This window comes from Pinus tabuliformis, chromosome 1_2, assembly GCF_031772625.1.
Source record: "Pinus tabuliformis cultivar Carrire ecotype Pingquan chromosome 1_2, CPIR1, whole genome shotgun sequence".
Lineage (NCBI taxonomy): Eukaryota > Viridiplantae > Streptophyta > Pinopsida > Pinales > Pinaceae > Pinus > Pinus tabuliformis.
The window spans coordinates 450,615,520-450,633,628 of NC_142298.1; the positions used below are offsets into that span (position 1 = coordinate 450,615,520).

The 18,109-nt window shown below is 39.4% G+C and overlaps 1 protein-coding gene across 1 annotated transcript; it reads left to right on the forward strand.

Moving 5' to 3' along the window:
• The first annotated feature begins 283 nt into the window (after positions 1 to 283).
• On the forward strand, positions 284 to 790 carry LOC149206306 (uncharacterized). Its single transcript, XM_089397652.1, has one exon. The coding sequence runs from the start codon at positions 284 to 286 to the stop codon at positions 788 to 790; it is 507 nt and encodes a 168-aa protein (XP_089253778.1).
• Positions 791 to 18,109: the final 17,319 nt, after the last annotated feature.

Here is an 18,109-nt window from a genome sequence, read left to right on the forward strand (position 1 = left end):
AATCCCATGGTCCGTGGACCATGGGTAGATCTTCAAAATCTGATTCAACTTACATAAAATAAGGGTAAAACCCTTTATGACACTTTAACTATCTATGCACTCCGTGACCACAACTTGTAGAGACTTTACATTTGATACAACAAAACTTGGTATTTTGCCCCAAAATTTACCCTAGGGGACCCCGTCCCAGCAAGTCGAAAGAAAGAACAATTCCATCGTAGAATCTACCTGACCTATGTTTCATGATCAAAAGTTTTCAAAAATTAGGGTTCCTCATCAAGTAATGGACAACAAGACTCAGGAAGAAGTATTCACAGGTGTGAAGCCCAACATTCGACATCTCAAGATATATGATTGCCCCATATACTTTAATGTGCCGAAGGAAAAGAGGAACAAGCTAGAAGCCACTAGAAAGAAAGGTAATTTTGTTGGTTATCGTGAAAATTGTAAAGCGTTTAGAATATACATATCAGGTCAAAGTAAGATCGATTTTAGCACAGATGTAACTTTTGATGAAGATGTCACTCTTAGAAAAGCAAGGGACCTTCCCCTAGCTAAGAAGGATGATGATGACATACTAAAAGGTCATTTTGTACCTAAATATAAGAAATACATAGTTGATGATCTTATGGAGCCTATGGACCCCTTCGACCGTCCTCCAAGTGATCCCCCTACCAGAAAGAGACCACCATGGCTTCATGATACTTTACAAGACGTTGAGAGACATGTTCCTGTGAAAATGACTTTAAGGAGAGTAAGAATCCATGCCGATACCAAGGATACATTGTAGCTATGAGCACTATGATCCAAGTTGAGCATTCTACATTTGAAGAAGTTGTAAAAGAACAGGTTTGGAAGGGTGCCATGGCTGAATAATATGAATCAATTATGAAGAATGATGTATGGGATGTTGTGCCGAGACCTAAGGGAAAGTCATTCTTAACTTTAAAGTGCCTATATAAATCAAACATGGAGCTGATGGAATCATTGAAAAGTACATAGCAATATTTGTGGCCTGATGTTTTCCCCCATTGTCCGCTACACTACCATTAGATCGGTTGTTTCTCTTACTTCTAACTAAGGATGGACACTTCACCATATTGATGTAAAGAAAACATTTCTTCATGGAATGCTACAAGAAGAAGTACATGTTGAGAAGCCTCAAGGATTTGAAGTAAAGGATAGGAATACTCATGTCTACAAGTTTAAGAAAGAATTATATGGTTTGAAGCAAGCTCCCTAAGCCCGGTATGCCCATATTGACAATTACCTAGTGAAGCTTGGATTCACAAGAAGTAGTGTTGATCTAAACACCTATTCCAAAGTGGTCCAAGGTATGCCTTTGATTTTGGTTTAATATGTTGATGTTCTATTCATGATAGGTATTGAGCCCCTAGTGATCAAATTTAAGAGGGAACTGGAATCTGAATTCAAAATGAAGGATCTTGGTATGATGCATTACTTTCTGGGACTAGAAGTTTGGCAGAGACCTAGAGAGATTTTCCTTTCTCAAGGAAAGTATGTTGTGAAGCTATTGGAAATATTTGGAATGACTGAATGAAAGTCTCTCTCTACATCAATGAATATTAACTTCAAGAAGTTATGTGGAGATGTTGGTGGACCTGACTTGGCAGACCCCTATGAGTATTGAAATTTTTGGGGCATTGATGTTCCTTGTGAACACCCATTCGGATATATTCTTTGCAATGAACACTTTGAGTCAATTCATGACCAATCCTCTTCATGCGCATTGGGTTGATGCCAAACACATTATGAGTTATTTGCATGGGAAAATAAATATTTGTTTGAGATATACTTTTGAAGGTGTGAGACTACATGGATACGCTGTTGTTGACTAGGCAAGAAATGTTATTGACAGGAACATCACATCCAGGTGCAACTTTAGCTTGGGATATACCATGATATCTTGGATGGGAAGGAAATAGAGGTATACAAATTTGAGTACGGTAGAGGCAGAGTATATTTCTACTAGCATGGCTCGCTGTGAGGCAGTTTGGTTAGGGAATCTCTTTGGAGAGTCATTTGAGCAGGTCCTGGATATGACTGTTATATATTGCAAAAACAAAAGTGGGATTTGATTGGAAGAGAATATAATGTTTCATGAAAAGTACAAGCACGTTGAGATTAGATATCATTACATACATGACATGGTGCATAGAGGAGTTGTGAGACTTTGTCATACTTATATTGATGAGAAGATTGCAAACATACTTACCAATGCTTTGCCAAAAGGGAAGTTCTTGGTCTTTAGAGAGAAGCTTGAACTAATGGATGTGACCCTCCCAAGTAAGGGTCCCAACTAATTGAGGATATTGAACAATGATATTCCCCCTGTCTAAGCTCCTAGGGTGAGGAATTGAGCCAAAAATCTCATGGGGTTGAGTGAGCTCATGGAAAATAGGTGTGTCTAATATTTACCTCATGATAAGTGTGTATCTCCCCTATTTCCATCTCATGGAATATTTTATCCTTACCTCACGGTAAGTGTGTGTCTCCCCCTACTAAGTATACCCTAGTATGAATCCTACCCACAAGTTGGGCTTATTGGGATTGTTCTTCCCCATCTGGCCAATGGGTTGAGAAGATGACTTAGGCGTGTCTGATCCTTACCTTGAAGAGTAAGTGTGTATCTCCCCCAAGTTCCTTGGGTTGTTTCTAATTCTTACCTTATAGGGTAAGTGTTTATCTCCTCACATGGTAGTGGATGAAGGTGTTCTACCACTTGACTCTCGAGGGTCCTGATGGGAAGATTAGTAGACGATAGTATAGTTGTGATCCTTACCTCACAGTAAGTTGTATCCTACCTATTATACTTGGATAGTGGGTCAAGCTAGGATCCCCTATGATGCGGGTTGAGTGTGAACTCCCCTATGAAAATTAGTGGATAGAGGACGGTAGCTTGAACTTGCCTTCGATGTTAAATTATTTTTCTTTTACATTCGAGAGTATTCAACATATGAGCAAAGATGAGCAAAGTTGATATTTGATTTGATATTTGAGATGGGACACATGTTGCAGTCAGTAATTTTTCCCTAGCTGAGATGGATTGTTAATTTGGCACTCGGGGAAAAATCCCCTCCTTTGGAAAACCCACCTCATCAAGAAAGACCCCTCCTATCCCTTGGAAGAATTTAATTTGGTTAAGGAAAAATGTATTTTTAATATGGAAACCCACATTGTATAAAAGTACAGGTCAACCTTAAGGAGAAATTAAACACCCTTGGAAGAACATAAATACAAGTCAAGTGACCCTCATTTGGACATCATCATCAATCATTTTATTCTTCTCTCTTCGTTGGTCTGGCTCGCACAAGTCTGAGATTGGTTTGCGAATTTGGTCCGTATGGGTTCAAGATCACACGTGTGAAAAGGAAATTTTGATCTTGGGTCACAAGGTTGGAACAGGAAAATATCGGCTATAGCCACACATATATAGGGTGCTCCCTGTGGCTGGAGAGTTACATCCGCACTTATGGTTACTAGCTTGGTGTGGCTGGGACCTAGGGTATTTTGACATTTGACTATAAAATTTGATCAATGACCACAGGCTTGGGAACTTTGATTTTGATCAATAGCGTTCTTGGGCTCATCTCTTGGATAGTGCTTTGATGTTTTTTCCGAATCGTTTTGTGATTGGAGAATCAAAACATTATACTCTCTCTTTACTGAACATTTTATGAAAATCTAATAAGAAGAATAATTTGAAAGGTTTTTCCACCTTGTGGGGTTTTTCCCTACTATTTCAGCAAATCCTTGTGTCTCTTGTTATTGTTCTTGATTGTTTATTATCTATTACATCTATTGTTCTATCTATAATTTCTATTGATCATTGGAAGATTAAATTGTTTTGAAATATTTCTAATTGATGATAAGAATTGGGCTAAAGTAATTGTAGCGACATAGAACAGTGGAAAATTAACACAACTCAAAGGTCAAATCAAAGGGAAAATTAGGGGATAAAAAATAACCAGAAAAAAGATGCTAAGAGAGAAACTCAAAAAATAACAACCCTTTTCAAGTTACATGAACCATTCATAGTCCCTATTCAAGGTGTAAGTGAAGGTTGACATCAAGCCATATCAAGGTGAGATTGATGACTTAAATTAAATCATTAATTCTAGTAGTTTTGAAACTAGAGGGTCATGCCCTAACCTGGTGGGAAAACCATATGAAAACCTTGAGGATAGAGGGGGATCCTCCAATAACTAAGTGGGAGGATTTAAAAACTCTCGTAAAGTCTTAGTTATAACCTATCAAGTATGTAGAGTACCAATGGATCTAGTGGAATTACTTCGAGCAAAGACAAGAGCAGAGTGTATAGGAATACACCACAAAATTAAATAAGATGGCAATAATGTTGGGTATCTCTCCCAAGAACCTAGACATACTCCTCAATTATATGGGGTGTCTACATAGCCATTCACAAAAGCAAGTGATTATGTTGAAATCCAGAACAATGGATGAGAATTATGTATAGGAGAAATACCTAGAAAGCATAGGCCAAAAGAAACAGAAATAAAGTGGTTCAATGCAAAACGAACAATAAGAAGCTTCCATAGAAGGGAAGAAGAAATGGAAAGGAGTGAAGGAAAAAAACAAAGTTGATCCAGACTTATACAGGAATGCAACAGAATACATATACAAACATAAACATCGAGATGCAACAGAAATAAAACTTCATTTCATTAATATCAAAGAACTGAAATATGATTATATACAAAATGGAAATAAATTAGCTCAGGCAATGGTAGATTATCTTTGAGAAGAGATGTGGTAGCTACATGCCTCTGAACTATATTAAAATGAGGCTCAGTGGCCTTTTTATCATTGAGAAATAATGAGAAACCCTAAACATCCAAAAACCTAACCCTAGGAGATGAAGCACCAAAAGCTTGTGGGCCCTGTTGGGGTAAGTTGGAATGTCAACTTCCTGGGGTCGTAAATTTGGCATACGATCTCCATTTGGCTATCATAATACCTTGTTTCGAATATCTCAAAGAGGAGGCGAAAAATAAATTAGTAAACCATTTGGGCACTTTTCTAGTCTCTCCATTTTCCCTAAAAACGTCTTTTAGTCCTTCAAAACAACTCTATAAGTTTAGGACCCAAAAAATTGCCAAAAATATTAAGTTGTGCTACAATTAAGGAGACTGAAAAGAAACAATGGTAAGGGTCCAAGTGGAATAGGTGGTTGGCCACCAATGTCCACCTGGATCAACAATGGTCACCCCATGCTTGTGCAAATATCCTAGCAACCACTATGACATTAATGGTCATATAGAGGAGAAGGATTGTATACATCTAAAGCTCAACTCGAAGAACTAGAATAATGACAAGAAGAAGAAAAAACTCATGGACATTAGGTGGAAAGAAACTCAAATATTGATGACAATATTGTCTACACATCGATGAGTGTAAGTGGCCTTCAACGAGAAGAAGAGAGGGACATGACCAAACTCTTCCAAACAAAGATATAGGTCGAGAAGATGAAAATTTATGGTTGTTCAACTTAGGATCATAGGAAAATATAATTGCATCAAATATGGCCAAAAAATGGGATCAGAGATTCATGACCATACTAGGCTATATCCATTGGGATGGGTCAACAAGGAGGTGGAAATAAAGGTAAACAAACAATGTAGAATCAAATTTCCTACCAATGCTAATTTTATTAATGAAGTAGAATTGGATGTAGTTCCACTTGATGTATGTGGAGTTATGCTTGGGAGCTAAAGAGATAACTACTACCACATAATCAAGGTTGGAAAATCTTTCATCATCAACATACATAAGGGTAGGTCAAATATCTCGTTGGTAGATGCCAACCAGGCTAAGAAATTGATTAGTTCTAGCAAGAATTATGCTTTGTTATTTTTTATAGAAAACCAATTTATAGAAGAGTCGATGAGGGCCAATTCATCCCCATAGTGGTATACTAAGGAACAAAAATAACAATTGTACGAGTTGCTACAAGAATATATGGGTATTTTTTAGGAGACTAGATGTTTACCACCTAATACAGAAGTGGAGCATGAGATCTAATGGTTGCTAAACTCTTAATTTCCAAAATTGGGCTATATAGGTAGACCATTATAGAAGAAAACAAGGGGAATAAGTAGTTGCAACAATTGTTGGAACAGGGTGTCATTCGATCAAGTGCCTCACCATCTGGCTCACCCATCATAATTTTACCATAGAAGGATGGGATTTGGTGGATTTGTATTGATTAAAAGGCATTAAACAAAGTACACTCTAAAAGAGGTACACCCTACCTAGGATAGATGATTTGTTGGACCAGTTGCAATAATAAAAAAATTTTACCAACCTAGACTTAAAGTATAGGTAACACTAGGTTCACATTAGAGAAAAATATACTGGGAAGATCTCCTTCAAATCCAGACAAGGTTTGTATGAGCGAATAGTTATGTCATTTAGCCCGTGCAATGTACCATTGACATTCATGATATTAATGAATGATATACTATGCCCTATTATAGATTCATTTATCATTGTTTATTTGGATGATATATTGATATATTGTGATACATGGGAGGAGCACATCTCACATTTGATGCAAGTGCTAGAGACATTAAAAAAGCATCAACTGCTAGAATATATGAGGAAGCGTAAGTTTTCACACCAGTCTTTGGTGTATTTAGGATATTTGGTAGGTGGAGGAGAGTTGAAGATATATCTTGCCAAGATGGAGGCCATTATGAAGTGGTCAGTACCTACCAATATTTTTGAGGTTAGGTGCTTCTTTGGGGAATAAAGTACCTAAGGAAATTCATAACCACATTTTTAGTAGTAGCGGCACCACTAAATGTTTTCAAAGTGAGTGGAAAGAGTTTCCAGTGGGAAATTGATCAACATAAGGCATTTGAGTAGTTTAAGAGGAAAAACAGTTGAGCATTAATTATTGCATTGCCAAAATTGCATTAGCCCTTTGAAGTGGAGATAGATATGAGTGGGTATGCCATGGGAGTAGTGTTGATGAAACAATGAAGGTTTGTATGGTTCCATTTTGAAGTATTTCATGGGCTAGGTTTTAACTACCCTACATAATCTGAAAATCACTCGTGAGTGATCTCAGTTAATTAATTACTGAATGAAGGTATTACAGACTTATGTGCTGATGTGTGTCTATGTTATCTTAGGCAATGGATCAATCAGATTGCAAAATACATAGACACTGGAAAATGGAAAACAGTAAGAGAAACACAATAAGCAAATACAAGAACACAAAAAATTAATAAGGAGTTCACCAATCCTCCTGGGTTACGTCTCCGATCCAGCTCTCAATGGTGGCCTTTTCTTATTGTGTCTTTAAAGCAGATTTTTTACAATGAGGAGTTCAATTTGAGTCTCTTGAAACAAATGATGCTTAGCAGGGTGGTTCTTGGATTCCCCAAGCCACTAGAGTGCACAGACTCTTCCTTACTAAGTCTCGACCTCAACTAGTCTTGAATGGGATGAGTCCAATTTGGTACCCAGCTCCCGGCAGATATCCTCTCAAGGATTGCTCGAACATCTCAAGCCTTCTGTCTACCTGCTGTTGTTCGCTTGGAGTTCCCTGCCTCTGCGTCATCGCCACTGTGTAACGTCTTGCAAGGAAGTGGCCACTTGTCCTCTCACGAACTACGCCAGCTCTTCCTCAAATGGTTCAGTATTTCGGTTATGCTATGTAATGATTCATCTGCCAACTCAACGGTCAAATCGGACTTCAGAATTTTATATGTCGTAGCTTAATTCTCCCTCCAGATACGACCATTCATCGGGCGCAATCTCTGCTGTCAGATCTAGAGCCCCCAGATCCTACGGTGTTCGCTCTTATCGCGTGGTTGACTTGCTCGACCGTTAGCCTGCGATGAGAGGAGGTTTTTTCTCTTATTCGCTGGACACGCATCGTGCAATGTGTGGAATCGCTCGTTCTCCTACCAAATCCGCTTACTGCCCAACATGCCTTCGATATTCCACCAGTTTTGGAGCACGGGGCCCGCCTTTTGCTTTAGCGCTTTCCCTATGGTTTCCCGGCTTCCCATGCGACCGAGAACTTCGAGGCTTTTCCTTCTCGAGGGGTTTTTCCCAGCGATGCACGATTAGCGCAACAGAAACGGCCTCCATTTTCTGATCCGGACTTCCTAACTGCTAGTTTGCGTCCTGCGTGGTCTCCATGGGCCTCGATCAGCATGCTTTGACTAAGGTCCTCGTCGTTCCTTGCCAACTACAAACTGCCACTATCCAGAGGTCTTCCTAATAGCTCTTTGTTCACAAGTTTTTTGAAGTCTGTCCTAATTTAATATAGTCATAGCACTTTGATGATTTTCATGGATCCAATTCGGATCATGGTCTTCCCACTGAAAAAGCTTTTGGACCACCAAAAGTTGGTTTTCAAGCATCGACTAAGTGAGGGTACAATTGTCTCACTTGTCCAATCTCTATCCACTTTGCACTGCTCGGATTTGAACCCTTGAGCCCAACTCTAAGGTACTCAATATCTCCCCTGTGCGTCGTCCTCACCTTCCTGTCCAGAACTATGTCTTCCTGCAATTCATTAAGATATTCAGGTAACAGGTCATCAACAGAAGGCAATTGACTCTGCTCTTCGGGATCTTCAATTAGTGAAGGTTCAAACAACCTCAAGCAATCTGCATTTACGACTGAGTAGATGTGCATGTAAGCTGGTAGATCAAGGTGAAAAGCATTCTCACCAATCTTCTCAAGTATCTTGAAGGGTCCATACTTGATAGGCTTTAGCATTTTACCTTCACCTTGCATCCTGTCCTTTCTGATATACAACCAAACTTGGTCACCAACTTGAAAACTATGCTCCATCTGATGCTTGTCATGCCTTGCCTTGTATTTGGCTTGGCTCTTTTCCAGCTATTCCTATACTATCTGGTGGATCTCTTGGATCTGTTCAATGAACCTAGTTTCCCTGTCCATGTCACTGTGTCCCTCAACTGTGGTGTCTTTACCAAAGAAAAAATCCAAAGGAGACCTTGGTGTGAAACCAAAACAGGTCTCAAAAGGAGATCTCTGTGTAGAAGAATGTGTTGCTCTGTTGTAAGCATGCTACACATAACATAAATGTTCATCCCAAAGCTTAGGATGCTTGCTGCAATATCCCCTGAGTAACTAGATCATTGTCCTATTAACTACTTCTGTATGGCCATTAGTTTGTGGATGAAAAGCTATGCTTTTCTTCAGTTTGGTGTCCATCAGTTCCCACAGACTTGACCAAAACTTCCCCACAAATCAGGTGTCTTGATCAAATACAATGGAAGTGGGTAATCCAAAATGAACCCATACATATTGAAAGAATAGTTTTGCAGTTTGTTCAGCTGTAATTTGTTTATTACAAGGTATCAAAATACACATTTTGTTGAACCTATCCACAATAATATACAGATAATCATGAACTTTCCTAGATTTAGGCAGTCCTCCAACAAAATCCATGGAAACACTTTCCCAAGGGTGAGAAGGAACTGGTAATGGAGTGTACAAGCCTAGTTTTCTGTTGCTGGGCTTGCTTTTTTCACACATAGTACACCCTCTCACATATCTAGAAACCGTCTTGTTCATTTTTGGCCAATAACAAAATCTTTGCAGCTGTGTAACTATTTTACTTACCCCAAAGTGACCTAATATTAGAGAAGTGTGTGCTTCTCGAATTATCTTTACTCTTTCAGTTTGTGGAAAGCATAAATTCCCACAATGGTATAAGAGCTAGTCCTTTACATGATAATCCAATTATTCTACTCATTTTCCTTGACTTAAAGTTGCATATACATCTTTAAAGTCTATATCTTGAGCATATTGTTCAATGTAACTCTCATGTAACACAGAATTATGCTTAAGTATAGTAGATGCATTTATAATGGGTCTAGATAACATATCTACAACTTTGTTATGTATACCCTTTTTATATCTGATGACTAAATGAAACTGTTTTAGAAAACCCATCCATCTATAGTGCCTTGATTGCTTCAACTTAGTTTGGAAGTGTAGATATTGAAGTGGTAGATGATCAGTATGTATTACTGTCTCTTTGCCCATTAAGTAATGTTTCCACTTTTTCACACTCTGTACTAATGCATACAATTCTTTATCATATGTAGGATAGTTAACTACTGCAGAATTAAATGTCTTAGAATGATAACATATGGGTTTACCGTGTTGTGTCAACACTACTCCCATGGCATAGTCACTGGCATCCATTTAGATCTCAAATGGTCTTTGAAGATCAGGGAGTGCTAGTACAGATGTTGTACTAATCTTTTCTTTTCAAGGTGTCGAATGCTTTATGTTGTTTGCCTCCCCACTGAAACACCTTGTTCAATCCTATTAAAGCATGTAAGGGAGCTGCAATTAAGGAAAAGTTAGAAATGAACTTCCTCCAATATTGTGCTACTCCTAAGAAGCTTCTAACTTCTGTAGCAGATTTGGGTTTAGGCCAGTTCAAAATGACTGCCACCTTAGAGGGATCTATCTTCAATTCACCACCCCCTACTATATGACCCAAATAATTCAAAGATGTTTTGCCAAATTCAAATTTTGAGAGTTTAACATAAAGTTTTTCTCTTTTAAAAACATCTAGTGTCTGCTTAACATGCTTTAAGTGTTCTTCCCACATTTTACTAAATATCAGAATGTCACCTAGATACACAATAACAAAATCATCAAGAAAAGGTCTTATTGCATCATTAATTAATCTCATGAAAGTAGCAGGAGCATTAGTTAAGCCAAAAGGCATAACCAACCACTCATACAATCCCTTCTTTGTTTTGAAAGTAGTCTTTCATGCATCTTGTTCTGCAACTCTGACCTGATGGTATCCACTATGCAAGTCTAACTTGGAAAAAATAAACAGCTTCTTTCAATTGATCTAAAAGATCATCGATGCAAGGAAGGGGATAACGATTTTTTATTGTTATCTTATTTAGTGCTCATTAATCAATGCACATTCTCCACGAGCCATATTTCTTTCTCACCAAAACGATTAGTGACCCACATGGTGATGTGCTAGGTCTGATGAACCCTTTCTCAAGAAACTCCTACACCTACTTCTTGATTTATGTGTTCTCTAAAGCGGAAAACCTGTACATTCCAATGTTAGGCAATGGAGCATCTTGCTGCAAAATAATATCGTGCACTATTTCATTTTTTGGTGGTAGACCTTTAGGTTCTTGAAACAAGATATCATACTCTGAAACAACCTTTTCTAAATCATCTTGTTGTTTAGCATTACAACCCTCAAATACATTGGTTTTATCAGGTTTCTTTTCCTTTACAACCATCAGTAAGAATTGTTTGCATGAATTTATCATTCTTTTCATCTACCTTGAGTTTATGAGAGTATGATTATTCTTGAGCTTATGAGCTCTTACAAAGTATTCGATTCCATCTTTAACAAGTAAATACTTGGTCTCAGATCTATAGAAAATAGCTTTTCTGTCATACAAGTGAGGACTTCCTAAAACAATTCCACATATATCCAAAGGAATTATGTCTAACTCAACCTCATCTACAAATGCTGACCTAAAAGAAAACTTGAGTTTGCATTATCTAGTCACTTGTAGTTTTTCTTTATCATTTAACCATCCTAATGGGTATGGTTTCTTGTGAGGTGTAGTCACTAATCCCAACTTCTTTACAATTGCTTCAGAAATTAAATTTACTTGTGAGCCACTATTAAACAAAGTATCAATCTTTTGATGTTTGGAAATAACTCGAACATGGAAAAGCTCATGTCTTTTTCTCTCATTTTCTTCATCAATAGTAGATTGTGCAAAATTACTAGTAGAGGCTTCAGAATTCTTACCTCTTATACCTATGGCTGCAATAGTTGTTTCATCTCCCGAGTCTAACCCCAAATCTTTCTGAATAGATGTAGCAATCTTCTTCTTCTTGCCCTCGAACTTCTTAGGCCTTGGCTTCGGATGCAGAATCCAAAAGTGCTCATTATCATGCCCATCCTTTTTACAGTAAGTGCATGAAGCCTTTCTTTTCTGTACAGTGTTAGCATTCCTTGCTTTCCATTTCTGCTTTCTTTTCTCCTTATTCTTTCTTGCAGTGGGTTGGGATGATTCCCCAACTTCTGGACTTCCATTCTTTCCTCTAGCTTCTGCATGAGTAGCTTGAACAGATACCTCATCTATACTAGTGGGATTAAACATGAGGATAGTGTGCCTCATGTAGTTGTGTAGACCACCAATGTACTTCAACAGAGTCTCAGGTGAGTCTAATGAGATTCCTAGAATCAATGCTCTCTTTCTAAATTCTTGAGTGTATCCTTGTACAATTTTCCCTTTCACTTGTCGAAGAGTTTGCCAGCGCATCATGGCTTGCTGCATGTAGGCCAATGGATAGAACTGTTTTTTGATTGCAGAAACAAATTCACTCCAGACAGAGATAGTCTTACCATGTCTCTTCAGGTCAGCTTGGGTCTTGCATTCCCACCAAACCAAGGTAGTGCCTCCAAGGCGTAGGCTTGCCAGCTGAATCTTGCTCTTGTCTGAACCGATATTCTACACTCTGCAATAAACATCAATTTGTCTAATCCAATTGTCCAGCTTTTCTGCATTCAACTCTCCATCATATAGGTAAATCAAATTTGACATCTATTTTAATCAAAGATGCTTTCTTTTTAAGTTCAGGGCTATTAGGAGGTGTGAGGATGCTTTCTTCTTTCCCCTTTCCTTTTGAGTGGTCATGGAAGTGAGACTCATCTTCTCCTTTATCTTGTTTGGAGCCTGATGAATCTTCATCTTTATGTTTCTTAAAATACCTATCTATTTCCTCTACCATGGACTTTATGGCTAGGAAACTATCTATGAATTGAGGGTCTAGCCCCATAGAACCTTCCTCTGATATTGTCTTCTGAGGATAGACTCTCCCAATTTCAGGATTAGTTTTGACCAACTCTCCTTCTCCTAATTTGAGCTTTGATCTAGTTAGCATTCAACAGCTAAATCCAACACAAGATTTTCTAACCTTAACAGCCTTGGGATCTGATACCACTTGATCTAAAAATCACTCGTGGGTGATCTCAGTTAATTAATTAATGAATGAAGGTATTACAGACCCATGTGCTGGTATGTGTCTATGTTATCTTAGGCAACGGATCGATCAAATTGCAAAATACACAGACATTGGAAAATGGAAAACAGTAAGAGAAACACAGTAAGAAAATACAAGAACACAACAAATTAATAAGGAGTTCACCCAATCCTCCTGGGCTACGTCTCCGGTTCAGCTTTCAGTGGTGGCCTTTTCTTATTGTGTCTTTAAAGTAGAGTTTTTACAATGAAGAGCTCAATTTGAGTCTTCTGAAACAGATGATGCTTAGCAGGGTGGTTCTTGGATTCCCTAAGCTACTAGAGTGCACAGACTCTTCCTTACTAAGTATCGACCTTAATTGATCTTCGATGGGATGAGTCCAATTTGGTACCCAGTTCCTGATAGATATCCTCTCAGGGATTGCTCAAACCACTCAAGCCTTCTGTCTGCTTGATGCTACTTTACTCTACAGGTTAGCTCGGCTCTCTGTTTTCTGCTTCTTGATTATTCTATGTTCTATCTCTTTGTCTCATTGTCTCCTTATTTCTTACAGTGTTTTCTTGCTTTCGCTTCGTGCTCTCTCCTGTCTCTGTCTCTATCCGTTCATGGCTTAAAGCCAACCCATCCTCTGACTGTTCACTTCCTCTTCCACCCCTTCAGATCGCTTGCTGCTGTTCGCTTGGAGTTCCTTGCCTCTGCGTCATTACCACTATGTAACGTCTCGCAGGGAATTGGCCACTTGTCCTCTCATGAACTACGCCAGCTCTTCCTCAAACGGTTCAGTATTTCAGTTACGCTGTGTAATGATTCATCCAGCAACTCAACGGTCAAATCGGACTTTAGACTTTTATATGCTGCAGCTTAATTCTCCCTCCAGATACGGTCATTCATCGAGCACAATCTCCGCTGTCAGATCTAGAGCCCCCAGATCCTACGGTGTTCGCTCTTATCGCGCGGTTGACTTGCTCGACTATTATCCCGCGATGAGAGGAGGTTTTTTCTCTCATCCACTGGACACATATCGTGCAATGTGTGGAATCACTCGTTCTCCTGCCAAATCCGCTTACTGCCCAACATGCCTATGATATTCTATTAGTTTTGGAACATGAGGCCCGCCTTTTGCTTTAGCGCTTTCCCTATGGTTTCCTGGCTTCCCATGTGACCGAGCGCTTCAGGGATTTTCCTTCTCGAGGGATTTTTCCTAGCGATGCGTGATTAGTGGTAAGGGCTAATCGTCCATAAAAAACGGCCTTAGTTTTATGATTCGGACTTCCTAACTGCTAGAATTGTCCTGCGTGGTCTCCATGGGCCTCAGTTAGCGCGCTTTGACCGAGGTCCTTGTCGTTCCTTATTGGCTATAAACTGCCACTATCCAGAGGTCTTCCTGATAGCTCTTTGTTCACAATTTTTTTGAAGTTTGTCCTGATTTAATACAATCATAGCACTTTGATAATTTTCATGGATACAATTCGGATCACTACCTACAACAAGGATCTCTATGGTTTGGTGTAAGTTGTGAAAAACTAAAAACATATCTAATGGGAAATGAAATAGTAATCCACACACATCACCAACCACATTTCACATGTGAACTCTATTTGATGAAAACATACCATAATTGGGGAGCTCCCAACATGTAAAATGTAATTATGATATAGAAAAATACATATCCTTGAGGTCTAAGACCCCAAAATCCCAATTCTTTGACTGCACGCCAAATAATTTTTAGTTCTAGTTTATTAATACGATTTTTTAGATTTGATTCAAAACAACACTCCTAGGTATCAAATCCCACTTCCATAGCATTAATAAAATCATATAATAATTATATCAATCCATTTTTAATCAAATTAACCTTGAAAAAATAGAGAATTCAAATGTTTATATACATTCATGTTGGTTTGAATGGAGATTTGATAAAGGTTACTTTGTGTCATGTGGTTTTGATAGTCTATATATTTAAAGCAACAAGAAATCAAAACTCAAATCCAACATTGAATGCTCTTTTATATTCCACTATTCATGAAAATATTATGACATGAAGCTAGTTCTTATTGCAGAGTATTCTATGTACTTAGGTGATCGCTTTTCAATAAATATAGATTATTTTTCCATTTTCTAATTGATTTACACAATAAAATTCTAATATTATTTTGTTATTTAAATTTTAATAAATAATAAAATCATTATAATTCTACTTCAACAATATATTTAATATCACTATAAGTGTGTTGATGGTGCTGGACCCACCAACATTTAGGGGATAACCCCAGTATGAAGTCCCAACTAGACCTCACGCCGTTTGGTGTGGGAGTCCCATCCGATATGATGGTCCGGTTGTCATCATCTAAAATATTTGCCTCAGCTCTTGCTTGTAAGCACAGAAGAGTGGTTTTCTTTATCTTCGAGTAGTGAGGTTTGTGTGCCTGGTGATTTCTAGTGTTACTCGTGTCAATTGTTCTTTCACCACAAAGGGAGAGGATGGGAGTGAGTCCCAAGTTAGATGGGAGGAAGCCCCAACTCTATTAGGAACACACAACACAACATGACATGCACAACTTCCGAAAGAGCAGTCCACATGGATGCAGCAGTCACAACACACAAGGAAAGATAACACGTACAACACACATTGGAGGAGTCTACACAAGTGCGATAGTTGTTATAGAAAGTTTACGTGAAAGGTTTGTCTGATGTCTGGGGAGGTAACCAACACGAGCAAGACAATGTTAACAACTCATACAACACATTTTCATTAATATATATGTATTAGAACAATTGAATGAGTTCAAGTGTTAAACAAAGGTTAAAGCAACATGCATTACAAGTGTTCAAGATCAGTCTTACAATAGTTAAAATACATGTGTGAAAATGTGTTGGCCTGTTAGTAGGCTTCTGAATTAAGCTAAAGTTCCAAGAGACATCGTGACACCATACAACACTAACCCCATGGGAGGGGCGTTGGAGCCACTACTTACTCCTCAAAGAAAATATTACAGACTCTTAAGGCTATGTGGGAGGAGCCGAGGTTAAAAGTCATTTGCATGTACAAATGAGGGGGTATCTATAGCCAAGGGTGAAAGTGACCCTTGTGGTTGTTCAACTACCCTCATGGTTGTTTGACTTCCATGACCTTTCGACTTTACATGACTCTTCATATGACAAGTGGGTCTCTTGGACTTGCACGTTACATTACATTGATTGACAGTGTGGCCCACAGTAGAGACGTGGACGACATGACTCATGACGACTTGACATGACAATGCTGGTACATTTGTACTATTGCTGGTGTGCATGTCGAGCTGTAGTGTTGCTGGGTGATGGATGTCATCATGGTGTGTCACAACTTCAACTCCACATGGCAAAGTGCACGAAGTCTTCGATGGTTGTTGGGTTCGCTTGATGTTATCTTTGCACGTTGCTCCTTGCTTGCATGTTGGCATGCTTGACAGGTTCGCCCGTTCATGAAAAGTGCATGCTCGTCTGTCCGTGAACACATCTTGCATGTTTGCTTGTCCATGTGTGAACACATCTTGCATGTTTGCTCATCCGTCCATCCACGAACACATCTTTGCATGATCGTTCGTTCACAAGCACATCTCTTTGCATGCATCGTTTGTTAGTCCATTTGCGAACATGTCCTTCTGCATGTACTTCCTTCGTTCATCCCATCCGTCGTCATGCCATGTTTGTTCGTGTACCTGTATCTACAGTCACTCCTGGTGAGATGACATCAAATCCATAAACCTCCTAGTCTACCATGACGCATGATGGCTTTGGATGCAAGTGACCAGGAGAGGAGACAAAGTTGTGAGGTGTGAGCTGAGATGGAGGCTCCGAGCATTGCTGGTGAAAATTGCGCAACAGTCACTGGGTGATGGAGACGAGAAATCTAGATCGACGGTGACTGTCCGTGGGGTCTGGCTCAGTTAAAGGGAAAAACTGTGCAATTTTTTAGAGGAGAAGTTCGGGGTGCTGGAAGGCTTGGAAGACAAAATCTACACAATTTCTGGAAGGAGCAAGCAACGGGAGCCAGGAAACCAAAACTATGCAATTCCTGAAGGGAACTGGCAGCTGGCTGCTAGGACACTGGTAGCAAAAACTGCGCCAATTCCTGGAGGGAACTGGCAGTCAACTGCTAGCGGGGAAAACTGCGTTGATGCTGGGAGGTTGACCTACTGATCACCCCTACACAGTTTTTGAGCTGAGCAAACTACTGGTTAGCATAGGGCTTGCTCAATTTTCTAAGGGAGACAAGGACGGGAACTGGGTGTTTGTCTAGCCTCTCTGCGCAATTTTCTCAGTCAATGGAGTGGGCAAGGTCTGCAGCCTCTGCGCAATTTTTGAGGGGAGTCAGTCCTGGGGTGACTACTGGGTCAAACTCTATGGTTGACCAGCATGAAGGTTGATTGATCTGCTTGCAGGCAGCACATCTTGAAATGGATTGCTTGGTGATTCTGTGTTTTTCTAGGTGACATTTGATCGAGTCGATGGCAGGGTGAAGTTCTGGTTGTATGAGGGGAATTCGGTCGTCATAACTTCAACAAAATGGTTAAGTGTGTGAACGAGTGAAAGGTGCATATGTTATCTTGCAAACACACACTTACATGACTTGACGACGAGATGGCTCAAGCCATCCAAACACACATTCTCAACATGACTAACTGACGGTGTGAGCAAAAAGCGCGACACTTGTGATTGATCGTTTGACGACCGCGACGACACTTGCATGACATTGTATGTGACTCCATGTGTTAGCGGGACGGATGTTTACATAGCAGACACAACATGTACACACGAAGCGAAGACTTTGTGTATAACCAGAACATGGTCGCAAGCATGACATTGAAATCAACATGCAAAATTTGTCGGTGGAATGATCAAGCAAGGTGGGTGCGAAGACTCACACGAGCTCATAAAGTGAACCCGAATGCATGCAGTCATCAAGTAAAACTCTCAAAGGAGGCTCTGAAATTGGATGCAGGCCAAAATTTTGGAGGGTGTTGCAGCCGCTACAACTAAGTGGAAG